The sequence below is a fragment of the Mus musculus genome, chromosome 4 (assembly GCF_000001635.26).
Source record: "Mus musculus strain C57BL/6J chromosome 4, GRCm38.p6 C57BL/6J".
NCBI lineage: Eukaryota > Metazoa > Chordata > Mammalia > Rodentia > Muridae > Mus > Mus musculus.
Window position 1 is genome coordinate 65645000 of NC_000070.6, and position 15663 is coordinate 65660662.

The 15663-nt window shown below is 42.6% G+C and overlaps 1 protein-coding gene across 5 annotated transcripts in view; it reads right to left on the minus strand.

The window, feature by feature from the left end:
- Positions 1 to 15663, minus strand: part of Astn2 (astrotactin 2) — a 1023735-nt gene that overhangs the window by 264197 nt on the left and 743875 nt on the right. For all 5 annotated transcript variants that reach the window (NM_019514.3, NM_207109.2, XM_030253680.1 and 2 more), the window contains 2 exons: positions 6864 to 6988; positions 3256 to 3360 (listed from right to left, as the gene is read on the minus strand). In NM_019514.3, coding sequence (NP_062387.2) covers positions 3256 to 3360; positions 6864 to 6988 — 230 coding nt within the window. The remainder of the gene's footprint in view (positions 1 to 3255; positions 3361 to 6863; positions 6989 to 15663) is intronic.

A 15663-nucleotide genomic window follows, 5' to 3' on the forward strand; every position in this document is an offset into this window, starting at 1 on the left:
GCAGGCTGTCATCTCTAGGCTTACCTGCTTATAGCAAAGGCTGACTTTCACTGCCAGATAAGGTGACATAGTGGAACCCTTCAGAAGACAACAACTTGCCAACCTACATGATGGTCACTTAAGGACACAACCAGAGAGTTGAGATGAGGCCTATGATTGGACAGCTAATGTTTACCAGATAAGGGAAACCATTAATGCTTTTATTCTCTTAGTCCAAACACTGCAATGTTGCCTACCACATCCCCAATCAACCTAATGAGAAGCCAAAGCATAAAGACTATAAGTAACAGATTTTGGCTTGCCAGCTAACAGAGCTTATACCAAACCAATTCAAGCTTATAACAACTGAATCAAAAGGATTCGAATACTGTTTTCTTTTTACTCCAAGTAAGTTGCCTGGAGTCCCTTTGCTGCACTGGCCCCAGCTCAGTAGATTTCATACCTGCTCTAGCTTTTTGCTACCTCATCTTCCTTTCCACCTTTGCCCTTGTTTCCTGAGACAGTGAACATTTTCCTCTATTGAAATTGCCATGGAGTTTTCTGGCTGCTTGTTGTACTACCACAGTGCACTGCTCAGTCTGCTGGACCTAGAACAGGGCTGGCTAAGGTGTAACCCAGGAGCTGCTGTTCTTCATTCATTCTTCTTGTTTTTTCCAGGGCCTTCCAGCATGGGAGACTGGTTCCCTCACCATTCAGCTACTACCCAATTCTCTCCATGGCAACCAACACAGCTTTGGTATGGGAAACACCTTGGAAAGCTTCCGAAGGAGTAATGACAGCCCAGAACACACTACCTTGATTTTCAAACTCGGAGCAGTTAGAGAACAGCAAATGCCAGGAAGGGCTCCCTATAGATCAGGTCCCCATCTACACTGAAGGCTAAATCATCTAGAATCCATGCAGCTGTTATGAATTCTCTCTCTGGATATCCCATATACTGGAGGAGTCTGCAGCACCCTGCAGTTAGATTTGAGTTGACACTACAGGTGAAGTCCAGACAAATGCTGTCCCTGACTGTTGTCACCATTCATTCTTCTTGGCATTCTTTCCTCTTTGTCTAAAACAGCCTATACCCCACATCCTTAAACATCTTGTCCTCCTCCCTGTCACTAGACAACATCCCATGACTGTATCTGGGCCTATAGAAATGCCTGAGCCACTTCTTATTTCCTAATTTGTACTCAGTGAAGCCTGGGATTTCTATCACTGTTTCTTCTTTTACATACTGGCTGTACCCCATGACTACAGTGCCCCCATCCATGAATTTATCCCTTCCCAAGACACACCCATGCTTAAAGATACTATGAAGTTACCCTTTTCTTATAAGCTTATTCCTGTGTGGAACACCCGCCTCCTCTTTCTCTCCCCCAACCCCACACTCTGAAGGATTACCAGTTTTACAGATAGAAGGCCTCCTTATCTGTCTCTAAATTCACAAATGCATTTTTCCTGTGCCCATCCCAGTCAGAAACACCACCAGCTCCTGGAGCCCAACATATACCAGCCATCGTAATTATATATATATATAAAACACCCAAATATACCAGCCATCGTAATTATATTATATATATATATATATATATATATATAAAACACCCAAATATACCAGCCATCGTAATTATATATATATATATATATATATATATATATATATATATATATAACACCCAATGCCACATCAAAGTGCAAGCACCTCTCCAACATTGAAAATGAGCTCCAATTTGCCAACATTTGATTTACAAGGAGCTTCCAGGAACATCATTACTGATTAATTAAAGCAGGTACACCTTTGTAGTTCTAACAGGAACATCACAGTTATATTCACAAGTGCAGGGTGAGGGGGTGGAAGGGAAACCGAAATAGGATTCCAAGAAAGGGTGCTTGATTAGAACAACCTCTCTCCGTCAACCTGTTAACTCATGCAACGGAGTAATTAATACAGTGGGATTAATAATGAGATGGTTTCTGTTAAGTAATAAATGACAATGCCTTGGAGATGCCCTAGGGCTCTTTAGCTAGACAGGCAAAAATACAATCAAAATGCCTGCTCTGTTTCCTCTTCTGGCACTGACTGGCTGTGTGACCTTGGGCTGGTTGCTTAGCCTTTTTGACCTCCAGTTTCTTTAACTGATGACAGATAGGTTAGATTATTACTTTTCTTGTGGAACTGCTGCAAGCCACAAGACATGAAACATTATAGCATGCTTGACAGATGTCAGCAACAATCACTCTTTGTACTTCCCAGAGGGTAAAGTCCTCCCAGCTCCAGGATGAAAGAGCCCCATTTTGCTGATGACTAAAGTAGTACTGAAAAAAAAATAGGAATAAAAGAGAGAAGAACTCAAGAAATAACTAGGGGACACACTGACAATAAGCCAGTGACAGTGTTGTCAGAACCAGAGTCGAAACCCCCAGCTAGGTGTCCTCTTCCCAGGTACCATTATTTAATACCATATTCTCCAGTTCTCATTTATCTTATTCTTTGATCAGCCACAGACACCAACAATGATACTCTCTGTTAGTTTCTGGAGACATTGGTGTAAACAGCTCCCATGCCCTGACTCCAGTTCTCTTGTAGACAGACATGATTCAGATACAAACCAGATAGTTTGGTAGTACTTCCCTGGGGGTTTTCCAACACCTGGCATTTCTTTTCTATTTTAATTTATTTATTTTTATTTTTTTAGAATGGAGAGTGGAGGAGGCACCAAAGAGTTTAGTGTGTACACCCCAGGCAGGGAGAAGGAGGCAGAAGGTACGGCAAGTGCAAAATCATGAACAAAGAAGTCCCATCTCAGAAACTACAAATTACACTTCCTGCTGGAGCTCAGGGCTCATATGGATAAAGAATGATGGATGCAGGCACATATGGTGACAAAGAGTGTAGCTACATGTTATTACTATGGTGGCCAAGGAAAGAAACAAAGAGGACTGAAGAGAGAAGAAGGTACAATCACAAGCCAGACACACTTCTGGAGCACAAATATTGCTTAGGTTACTGTTTCTATCCTTCCTGTGGCCATACTTCTTCACCATGCTCAGACATCTCTTCTAGGGAGCTCTTTCTGTGTCATACTGTCCCATTGCTTTATGGTCCCCACTGCAGCGTGCTAACGTCACTGCATGCTATGTTGTCCTACCTAGATGCTCTTTCATGATTTAGTGCCAGCCACAGTTTAGGGCATCCTTATCCCTTGAGACCATGTATTGTGTGATGGTAAGTCCTTTGGATGCCAACTGGACAGTAGTCCTCACCTGCTGAGAGGGTGATAGTACTCAGCTTCACACGATAGAGATTGCTCCGGACACGCCACTGTTGCACCATGGGGTACCCCATGGCCTCATCATACCTGATGTCTCCTAGAGGGAGAAATAATATGGCCACATGAGACAAGAATGAAGAATACTTAGAACAATGTACACTCTGCAGTGTTGGGCTCGGCTTTCCTGGCCACCTCTACAAAGTGAGAAGAAGATTGGTTGGTCCTGACTGTGCTTCTGTTAGACTGACCACCTTACCAGCTCCATACCACCATGCTTTTTAGCCATATCTCCGTGCTTCCCTTGGGCTTCTAATGCCCCTCTACCTTACATGCAAATGGTCAAATTTGTACTCCACCTACCCAAGGCCATTTTCAAGTTATCATGGATATTAGACATCTCATTGTCTCAGATTTCTCATTTGACATTGCAGCTATCCATTGCTGTTGCTGTCTTATATCAGGGGGCATAATGTGAGACTTGAATATGATAACAGAATTGAAAGCTCTTTTAGAAAAGAGAGATTCTGTGCCTGTAGGCCTGTAGAACTGTTGGGGACAGGGACATATTTTCTTTTTTCTCAGACCATTTGTTTTACTGCACTGCAGCTGATTTTTACATTGAAGAGCAGAGCTGAAAAGTTACAACAGAGACCTCTTGAAAAATCCCTAGATACCCACTGTATACCCATCCCTTAGTGCTTGCTGCCCTGGCTATAGACCATTGGTTGTAAATATGGGCATTTGTAAACACTATGCGGTAAACTTGTATATCTATATAAAATTTCCCAATTCAAATAAGTAAGAAATGGCTAAACAAACTAAACTTTTCGATCTTCACTGTATTATAATAAAACACAGGATAAGGCTCTGTGAAGATGCTGTTATTCATGGAGGCTTCTTTATACAGAGGGATCACTAAGAATGCATGTTCCATAAAACACATTACAGAAATCACAGGTATTGTAGTGATGCAGTGTAAACAAAGAAAAAATACAACAAACATGCTGACAAGCAGTTAACACGGGGTAACAGATCCAGGACAGAAAAAAAAAAAAAAAAAAAAAGTACTGCTTTCTGACTTCTAGCTATCTCCATTTCTAAAAATTTCCACCCAAAGCTCTGAATTCTCTTTTTTCATAATCATGAAAAAATGCATTAAAGAGGAAATGCTAGTCATGTTATCAGTTATTAGTGTTGTTATGTATTTGTGCTTTCCTGTGCCTCTGCAAATAGAAGGCACATTCCGTATCCGTTTCTCTTGTCCCCTGGTGAGGAGGCACTTAGAGATATTTGATACGGAGATTAAAATGAGAATCTCATTGGAACAAATGATTTCTTCCTGGTCATTTCTGTAGTATTAAAGTTGTCCATTATTGTCAACTGTTTTTTTTTTTCCTCCATCTTTAGCCTTTTCAGGAATAATATAATTTTAGTTGCTTTCATTTTCAAGTAAAATATTCATGATCCCCAAAGATATGTCCATTGAAGTGAGAATGTTTAGTTATAAATATGTCCTGTTTATCTGCTCTGTCTTGCCTATGCTCCTTATGTGGTGCTAGAGAGGAAAGAGAGATTGGATGGAAGAAGGAAAGAGAAGACTGCGCTCCTACCCAGGGCAAAGAAATTAGTCTATTCAAGGAGTCCCTGACACCCGGCTCCAGGCAGCTTCTTTTCTCTGTCCCATCTGCTATTGCCTGGGCCATGTTCACAGCTGTGGTATGCAGCGTGGCCTGTAATCAACAATGGGGCCTCCCCTCTGACACAAGAAAGCTGAACATTCTGACGTGGGCTGTTAAAAGGACCCTTTGCTTGTGTGACGTGGGGCTCAAAAGCATGGAGGTACCTTAAGCTTATCAAGCCATTTAAAAGGCTATCTTTACCATTTCTCACTATATCCTGGGCCTCTCTCATAAGTTGCCATTACTCCACCCCTCATTTTACATCTGGAATATAAACTTGTCTAGTAGAAGGTTGGGTTCTTGTCATCAAGGCCAGGGACTCTATTGTTTGAAGTTCTCCTACAGAGTCCAGAATGGATCTCAGCAGTCAGTTGGAGTTTTATAGTTTCCTAGCTGGAATCCTTTCTTTGTATTCTTGATCAGGAAACCACCCCTGGTTCTCTCTCTGCCCACCCTCATACTCTGTGTGCAGTTTGCCACTTGAGGAAAGGAGATGAGATGAAGCTCTGGGAGAGAAGATAGCTTTGCCTTGGTAATTATTTTTTTAAAGGTTTATTTTTATTTTATGTGTGTGGGTATTTTGTATGGTTGTTTGTCTGTGATCGATGTGTGCAGTGCCTATAGATGCTGAAAGAGGATATTGGATGCCCTGAAACTGAAATTAGAGATGGTTGTGAACCATCATGTAGGTGCTAGAAAACAGACCGAGGTCATCTACAAGCATAGCCAGTGCTTTTAACCACCGAGGCATTACTACTGCCTCTGGTAATTAAAAAATCCCTTGAATTATAGCAAATATAGCAATTCCTTTATTAGGAAACTTTCAAATGTCCCTGATCTAATACATGGGGTTATAATAATCTGTAAAATTATGAGAGAACCATGGTAAACCAAACATCTTATATACATGATCTTTATTCCTTACCTATTTTTGAAAAAAAAAGTTATATTCCCGTTGCAAAGATGGACACTGACCAAGAATATACAACAATCAATGATGGGCCAGGGTCTTTATAGAACTTTCCTATGGACCATGTGAAGAAATGGCAGTTCTTACAAATGGTGAGCCTCCCTTAAGGGAGTCTTCCAAAGAGACATGAATCTCAAGAAGGATATAATAGACTAGATTTAATGCCCAGTCAGTGGAGAAGATTCAACTAGAATACTCCATGTCACTTAGAATTTCTGTGATCATAGGAAGGGGAAAATTAAGGAAAGCAGAGAAATCTTTAACACAATTTACAGAAGGTTTTTCATCTGTGGGTTCATTTGATCTAAATCTTCTTTGAAGTGGGACAAGTCTGGGAGGTGGTATAAGATAATAGATAAAGCATCCACTTTAGAGTCCAGGCTAATTAGGCTTAATCCTTGATGATAATTTATGCTGTAGCTCTGCAACCATGGAAGAGCGTATGATCACCTTCACCATCGGAAAGCAGACGAGTAACACTTGCTGATCATGTTGGCTGAAAACCAGAAAAGACCTTGCCACCCGAGAACACCTTCCGTCCATGTGCAGTCTTCTCTGTCAATACCGTAGCTTTACAGAAAAGGCTCCATGGGTGTTAGACCTTTTGCTCTTTGTCACTCAGAGCTTTTGAGTGATGGAGGTGTCTGTCACATTGCAGGATAATTCCTGTGGGACAATCCTCTAACTGTCACGATTCAATCATCCTCAATGGTGGTCATCCTGGTTAATGTACACCACCCAACAATTATATCACCAAAGTAGCGTTCAGGTCCTTGTATCTTAGAGAATCAACTCCCCCCCACCCCACCCCCCCAGAAGGAGGTAGCAGAATGACTGGAAGACAATAAAGAAGGTAAGCAACACACCCTGGGTGGAGACAGAAAATTCTGGCACCTTAGAAGAATGGCTCTGAGTCAGTGAGTCTGCAGAGGTCTGAAAGGTGCATCTTACCTGTGAGAAGCTGAAGGTCTGGAAGGGGCTCAGAGAGAACCCCCCGGCATTGCTCTTCCACTGGCAGCGGGATCACCAACAGCCCATCTGCCAGCTGTGGAAAGTCCTTGATGAAGTTATTCTCCCTGTGGGGCAGAGCAAAGAAAGAGATTGCAGAGTAGAGGAAGGGAACATGGCAATGGTGAGGCAGGAAGGCAGGAACTTTGTCAGAACAGGCTGGGTGGCATCAATGTAACGCTAGCTTTCCGAATCATAGCTCTGAGAGCATAAAGCTTACCATAGAGTACAGAAAGTAGGCAGGCTGGGCGTCAAAGCCTGGAGCACCCACTGACTAGCTACTTACCGTTTCTCTTGCAACCAGTTTCCCTCTCCTTTAAATGAGGCTTAGATCTCAGGGCTGCTGTAAACGCTTAATGGGATCAAGCTGCCAATTGTTTAAGACATCCTCTGAGGCTCTATAAACTATATATTTGGCTGTTAAGCATCCCTTGGCATAAGCAATGACAGGGGGTAAACCTGGATGTGAGGGAACTGTGCATCAAACAGTGTTTGAAGCAGGAGAAACAAAGCTAAGTTGAACAAAAGAAAGCTCAGAAAAATGCATGTGTGTCAAGATAGAAGGAATTCTGCAGATACTTTGGCTCAGACCACTCTGGAAGCCTGAGGTCTTAGGAAATGGAATATCTTGTTTAACAACAACCAGTAGGTCAGACACAAACCTAGATCTCTTTGCTCCCAGACTAGTTAGTGTTCTTTGCCTTATCCTAACTTCATGTGGGCTTGACTCCAAGCGATCCACAAGACGAACCCCTAGGTGACTCAGGAATGGTGAATCCTGGATAGATATGGTTTAAGAGGACAGTGATGGCAACTGTCTCATTATTCTAGACAATAGGCTGACCTAAAAATGGAACAGCTGGCCACGGGAGATGGGAAGCTTGCTGACACTAGGAGAGCATAAGCAGGAAATGTGACAGCCAGTTGGCAAGTAGCATATCAAGGGCATTTCCCTATTTAACCTGACTTGCGAGATCACTTCATGTTCAGAGACCCTCAAAGTTAGAAGCACTAATTATAAACTGCAGAGGGAGGGAGAGAGGGAGGGAAATGACAAAAGGAGGAGGCTGTTTATACGTTCCTCTTGCCACCTGGCACAGGCACCCTTGAAGTGAAAATCAGAGACAAATACAAAAATACCTGATGTTAAACTAAGCCATTTAAAGCCTGGACACCAGGCAGCTCAGAAGCAGCCGAGAAACTGCCTACTGGGTCACGTTCTTGTCTTTACCGCATATGCTCATACCATTCCCTAGAGACGTTTGAAGTCTGTCACCAATCTGTTCACTTAGTGAAAAAGTTCTCTAGGGCTGGTTCCAGAAAAGGTGATGTTATGTGCACCTTCAACATCTCCAGCATCACCATTACTTCAGCATCTGTCTTATTCATTGCATTCTTAGTTTGCTGGGCACTATCAAAATACTTTCCATATATCTTGATATTTAATATTTACCATGGCTCTTGAGCTGGTATTGTGTATAAAAAAAAACAGAAACAACAATGAGAGTCCAGGTTGATGAGAATAGAACCTAAAGAAGAGTATTTTTTGTGTATCTGATGTCCATCTGTAGAGTCACATGATTTGCTAATCTGGGAGCCACAAACAGCACAGGGTATGGAGTAATCAGCTTTCCAGGAAATGGAAATCCTACACTCAAGATAACAGCAGTGACGTGGTTGCTGAGACTACAGATCTTTCTTCAAATGGGCAGTAAAATGGAAGCAGGTCCTAAGCTGGTCACATAGCTCCGAGTTGAGTCCTACAGACAGAATGACCAACTTTGTCCCTTGTCCCCCAGATCTTCCCAACCGGGTAAGAGAGAGAAATAATGGCCACAAAGTACAACCAGTGAGCTCCTTGTAAGGCATTCTGGTTGGATTGTAAGAAACCCTTTATCATGTGACTCATGAGTACTTGAATTATAGGTAGCAGAAACTAATTTTAATGGCGCTGAATACTGGGCTCCAGGTCTCCCCACATGATATCCTACCAGAGTAATCAGAGACAAAGCTACTAAACTTCAATTTTCTCATCTGTAATACAAGGATTGTAAAAGTTTTCCATCTTGCTATAGAGGAAGAGTAGAAATGACTTCCTTTAGCACGTACTGTCTGTTGGGCACCCTGGTAAGCACTTTACCGCACTGTATGAAGTAGGTGCTATTAAACTCCCCAGGGTAGAGATGAAAACTTTAATTTAAAAGAACTTTAACAACTCGAGGCCATAACATTGTAGGTGTGAGGTCCTAGGTAATGAGGTCATGGACTCCATACTTCTTATCTCAGTAAGTTAAGGGCTGAAAGTCTTTCCCTGGGATGGACAGACTGAGGTCCTCAGAGTTATAAAAGTGTCAATGTTTGAGATTCCCAGACTCCAAGCAGGACTCAGAAAAGGACCTGTGGCATCTTACAACCTGAGTGCTTACAGAGGCTCTGTTCTCATTGAGAGCTGAGCAGTTCTTACTCTGAGGGGGCACAACTGCATTCTTCTACTTAAGCAATAGGTGCCAAGTGTCCTTCAGTGATTTACAGTCTGAGCACACATGGGAGTTAGACTTTGGAGGGATATTCCCTTCTTTAGGGTGGGTGGTTTCCTCTATATCCATCAACTTCTGTACATGTTTTTTAAACATCAGAAGAGGGAATACATACAGACTGGTACCCCTCATTCCCACCTCCAACCCCTGTGCTCCAAGTCAGTCTGCTGATATCTGATATCAATGGACAACAGAAAGATGGACGTGGGCAAAGTCAAGTGGCAGGAAACATGGCTTAAGGTGCCTCTTCTTCCACAAATACTTCCCTCTGAGTTCCAGAAAGAAACATGATGAAGCTCATGAGAAGGAGAAGAAGGAGTCAGGTAGCATAGAAAGCTAAGAGTGAGGCACACACATAAGGATGAAGTGAAGAATAACAGGACAGCCAGTCTTTTCTGGCAATAAATCCATTCCTGACTGCCTGGGCAATGGCTACAGGCCTGCATGGCCTCAGCCAGCAGAGGGCGCCCAGGGCCTTCACATCAGTGTGCTCGAGGACAAGGCAAAATACAGATGTGGGAAAATAGCCTTGGGAAAGTTCTGCTGGGAAGAGAGAGCCCTAAGATGGAAACTGAGAGAGCCTGAAAGTCCAAGGCTGAGGAAGGGACCCAGAGGTGGCATATGCAATTCTGCTCTTTACCTCTTACAATCCTCTCTCTTCCTCTCATCCCCCGACACTGTGTATGTGTGTGTGTGTGTGTGTGTGTGTGAGAGAGAGAGAGAGACAGAGAGACAGACAGACAGACAGACAGACAGACACAGAGAGACAGAGACAGAGAGACAGAATTCATCTGATTTTATTGTTGAGGAAACAGGTTCTCTAGTTGGGAAGTGACAGTAGCCACAGATCACGCTAACCCCTCTGGTTTGTAGTTTGGTGCCTGCCCTAAGCAAATTTATGTTCAAATGAGTACTCACATTCAGGGAATACAGCCAGGATGGAGTCTGTTCTCTTGATCATTGACTAAGCCAGAAACACTTTTAGAGATGAGAACAGGAAGCACTCATGAGCATAGCCACTATGGAACATGATATCCTGCATGTGTATTTGGGTTTGATAGTTTAGCAACAGGGTCACTGTTTAGACCAATGTCTTCAAAATACATCCGTGTGGAAGTCAAGTCTCAACTGAATTATACAGAAACAACTCAGCAAAAAAATTTTTTTTATTTAGTTTTTTCCCCAATTTTTATCAGGTATTTTCTTCATTTACATTTCAAATGCTATCCTGAAAGTCCCCCATACCCTACCCTACCCATCCTGCTCCCCTACCCGCCCACTCCCACTTCTTGGCCCTGGTGTTCCCCTGTACTGGGCATATAAAGTTTTCAACAAAAATTTTAAGCATATCCTAGAATACTGACATTGAGTGGGTACCGTTCTCTGCAAATCTGCATGAATCCAAGTCATGTTTTGAGTATCAAGGGCTACAGCATAAGGGGAGTACTGGATGTTTCTCCATTGGGGAAAACCAAGAGAGAGTAAGGATGCTGTACTGCAGTGTAGAGAAATACAGTGCAGAGTGTATTACAGAAATACAGTGTAGAGTGTAGAAATGCAGTGTAGAGTGTATTACAGTCTAGAAGATCCCATACAATCCAACCCCTTCTGACTCCTGCTGCCCATTCAGGACCATCATCACCAGGTTGTACTTGCTGTCCTCTCATGGGACAGGCTCCCATTATACATCCTCCAGCTGGAATGTGTCTCCTCTCTGGGAGGTTTTGCCTTTTCTCTGCACCTGGGCCACTTCTGTTTACCACTCAGACCACCCAACAGGCCACTGCTTTTAGGAAAGTGACTCAGATTACATCTGTCACACACAGTTCTTCCAAGAAAGGTTTTACAAGTTTTCAGCCATAGATCTACCCATGGAAAACCTCTATTTCTCACTGTGCTGCAGGCTCAGCGTGTCCTCAAACAATGCCCAGAGGGGCTCTGAGGGCCAAACTGTGAAACTGAGTACGGGTAAGTCAAGTATAGATGCTTGATGAGTGTTTCTTGATAACGTGAAGAAAACAAAAGATGGCAGTACGCACACAGCCCCTGACTTTTGATAGATACTTCTCTGATGGTTCACTGTCCAGAATGTTTCCTCATCAGAGAGTTGTTAAAGGTTTGAGTCTAGCCTTTCAACAAGATGACTCAAAATACTTTCTAGTCTGATTAGCTATTTCAAACTTCATGATTGTGGAGAGTTTGGATGTTAAAATACAGAGGTCAATTGTCTTGGGCTATATTTCTTCATTTCAAGAGCATTCATTGCCCATTTGTCTCTTACCTAATGTTTTGTTATCAGGTCAACCCTTCTATAATACATTGTCTTAAATAACCATTAGCTTACATCAATCCACAAGCTATGAATGTCATCAAACAGCATTTGACATCGATAGTGGAGATTTCCTGCCTGTTTCTGTAGCCTGCCTTCATGGTATTTCCACCAATAAATGAATTTTGAATAAATGCCTTTATTTGTGATGTTCTTTTTTTTCCTATAAAAATTCATGAGATCATCTCCATGTTGGAATATGATATTTGGGGTACACTGAGTTCATGTTCCCAGGCCATAATCACCCATATTTGGCTTAGGAATATTCATCTCTTACTCTCTTAGAAGTGCAAAGTGTTTTGCATCAACAATGCAGATGCTGTGGCTTCCTTGGAGATTAGACATAAGGGGCTGAGGACTGATGAACTGAGGGAGCCAGGTGGGAAAAACGTGACTTCCCTAAACAGATTATATCAGGCCTCAAGCATGCATTCATGTGGAGGGTTTTTGGGTACGTACGTATGAGGGAGAGGGAACTCAAAAAATTCACCTTTTCATAAGAGTAGTCTAGTGTCTCCAAGTTAAATCCTTTCATCCCCTTTCTCTCCTTTAACTATGTTGTTTCAGAATAGATTCCTGAAGTCACTGTTATCTGACTGTGGAATGTGCGGAGCTTTAGAAGTCATAGAGCCACATCTTGTCAAAAGCAATCTACAGATCCAATGCAATCCCCATCAAAATTCCAACTCAATTCTTCAACGAATTAGAAAGAGCAATCTGCAAATTCATCTGGAATTCTCTTGTGAGACTATGCCGGGGCCTAGCAAACACAGAAGTGGATGCTCACAGTCAGCTATTGGATGGTTACAGGGCCCCCAATGGAGGAGCTAGAGAAAGTACCCAAGGAGCTAAAGGAACCTGCAACCCTATAGGTGAAACCACAATATGAACTAACCAGTACCCCGGAGCTCTTGTCTCTAGCTGCATATGTATCAAAAGATAGCCTAGTCGGCCATCACAGGAAAGAGAGGCCCATTGGTCATGCAAACTTTATATGCCCCAGTACAGGGAAACGCCGGGGCCAAAAAGTGGGAGTGGGTGGGTAGGGGAGTGCGGGGGGAGGGTATGGGGGACTTTTGGAGTAGCATTGGAAATATAAATGAGGAAAATACCTACTAAAAATATTAAAAAAGCAAAAAAAAAAAAAGTCATAGAGCCATAGATCCAAGTTCTGCCTAGAAAGGTCTGACTGTTTGTCTGGCTTTCTCAAATCCCACATTCTGAATCTCTTCAAGGGCTTTAGACACAGTTCAGCCTAGTTCACATTATTCACCACAAAGCAGCTGCTGACCCATGTACAGAGGTGAGGGCAGATGTCCTTATCCTCCAGTGTCACCTGTATCTCAGTTCTAGGTGACACAAAACTTATAAAGCAGCTTCAACTATCTCATTTCCCTTTGATCAGCCATGTTGTCAAGAAGGACAAGCAAGGGCAACTACTACACAAATTCTCCCCACCCTCCCACACCTTGCATTCCTCCCTGCCTCCCTTACCCTTTAAGAGTATAGGTGAGCCTGATAAGTGGATATTAGCCCAGAAACTTAGAATACCCAAGATAGAATTTGCAAAACACAAGAAAATCTAGAAGAAGAAAGACCAACGGCATTGATATTTCATTCCTCCCTAGAATAGGGAATAATAAACCCATGGAAGGAGTTATAGAGACAAAGTTTGGAACTAAGATGAAAGGATAGCCCATCCAGAGACTGCCCCACCTGGGGATCCATCCCATAATCAGCCACCAAAAGCAGGCAGTATTACATATGCCAGCAAGGTTTTGCTGAAAGGATCCTGATATAGCTGTCTCTTGTGAGGCTATGCCAGTGCCTGGGCAAATACAGAAGTGGATGCTCACAGGGATCTATAGGATGGAACACAGGGCCCCCAAGGGAGAGGTTAGAGAAAGTACCCAGGGAGCTGAAGAGGTCTGCAACCCTATAGGTGGAACAACAATATGAAATAATCAGTATCCCCCAGAGCTCGTGTCTCTAGCTGCATATGTAGGAGAAGATGGCCTAGTCGGCCATCATTGGGAAGAGAGGCCCCTTGGTCTTGTAAACTTTATATGCCTCAGTACAGGGGAATGCCAGGGCCAAGAAGTGGGAGTGGGTGGGTAGGGGAGCAGGGCGAGGGAAGGGTATAGGGGACTTTGGAGATAGCATTTGAAATGTAAATGAAGAAGATATCTAATAAAAAATTGAAAAGAACATAAGCAAAAAGAAAAAAGAAAAAAAAGAAAAAAAAGAAAAAATGGCTTTGTGCTGAAAGGATCAGCACAAAGGGTTTGACTCAAAACTTGAATTAAGGTCCAGTATTAAGACGGACATCATAGGAAGTTAAATGTGGCAGCATACACCTATAACCCCATTACTCACACAGGTGGATTACAGATTCTATGCTGTCCTGGACTTTATAGGGAATACTTCACAGTGAGTCCTATCATCCTGACGCCTCAAGTACTAGAGCATGAGAGAACCATTTATAAGTATTCCCTAGATATGGCAAAGCTTCAAGATAAAAGCAGCTTAGCCAATATTAATAACTGTTTAATCACCAGTCTCCAATGATCAGAAATACTACAGTTTGCATCAGCTCCACCCTGAGTCCTCTCAATTCCAAAGAAGCGAAGTGGCTCTCAGACCCTGTATGTGGGAGAGCCATGGAAGAACCACATATGCTTGCTTCACATAAACTGAGGACCCGACATCTCAGCCAACGTGCTTCCTCCCTCTCGGCAGAAATGCTGTTTAGTCGGAGGTGAGGCATAGGACACAGCTTACATCAGGTAGATACCCTCATTAGCATTAGGAGTTTGATGGGACCCTCTTAGAAGGCTCTGAGCAGCCTATGGAATAGACAGAAACACAGAGTCCCATGCCTGAAAACTAAAATTCCCAGGCCAGCTTTCTTGTAGCCTCCTCCAAAGAAAACCAGGCTGCCAACAACAGGGAGTGAGAGGAGACACTTCTGGCTTTCAGGTCCCAATGTATTAATGTATCCAAAACACTCACCAAATCTCTCTCTCTCTCTCTCTCTCTCTCTCTCTCTCTCTCTCTCTCTCTCTCTCTCCCTCTCTCTCTCTCTCTCTCTCTCTCTCAACTCTGCGAGGTATTTTTATGTATGTATGTATGTATGTATGTATGTATTCAATTTATTTACATTCTAAAGGTTGTCCACCTTCCAGAGTTCTTCTCCCCATTCCCCCTCCCTTCTGCTTCTGAGAGAGTACTGGGGGGGTATGGGAGGGAGGGAGTAGGGTGGATAGATGGGGGAGGGGAAGAAACACCCTCACCTATACACTTTTTTTCCCATTTTTTTAAAAAAAATTATTAGATATTTTCTTCATTTCCATTTCAAATGCTATCCCTATACCCTCCCCCGCCCTGCTCCTCTACCCACCCACTCCCACTTCTTGGTCCTGGCGTTCCCCTGTACTGGGGCATATAAAGTTTGCAAGACCAAAGGGCCTCTCTTCCCAATTATGACCGACTAGGCCATCTTCTGCTACATATGCAGCTTGAGACATGAGCTCTGGGGGGTACTGCTTAGTTCATATTGTTGTTCCACCTATAGGGTTGCAGATCCCTTCAGCTCCTTGAGTACTTTCTCTAGCTCCTACATTGGAGGCCCTGTGTTTTCATTCAAACTTTCATTCATTAATTGGTTCATCCATTGAGCTCTATAGTGATGAGACACTGAGGATACAATAATGGCATTCTGTACCTGAAGGCTTATGTAACTTACAGCCTATAAGGAAACATGTATTAAAAATATATATAAAATTATATATATAGATATATAGATATATATATAGATATATATATATGTGGAGTATAATATATATATATATGTATATATATATATATATATATATAT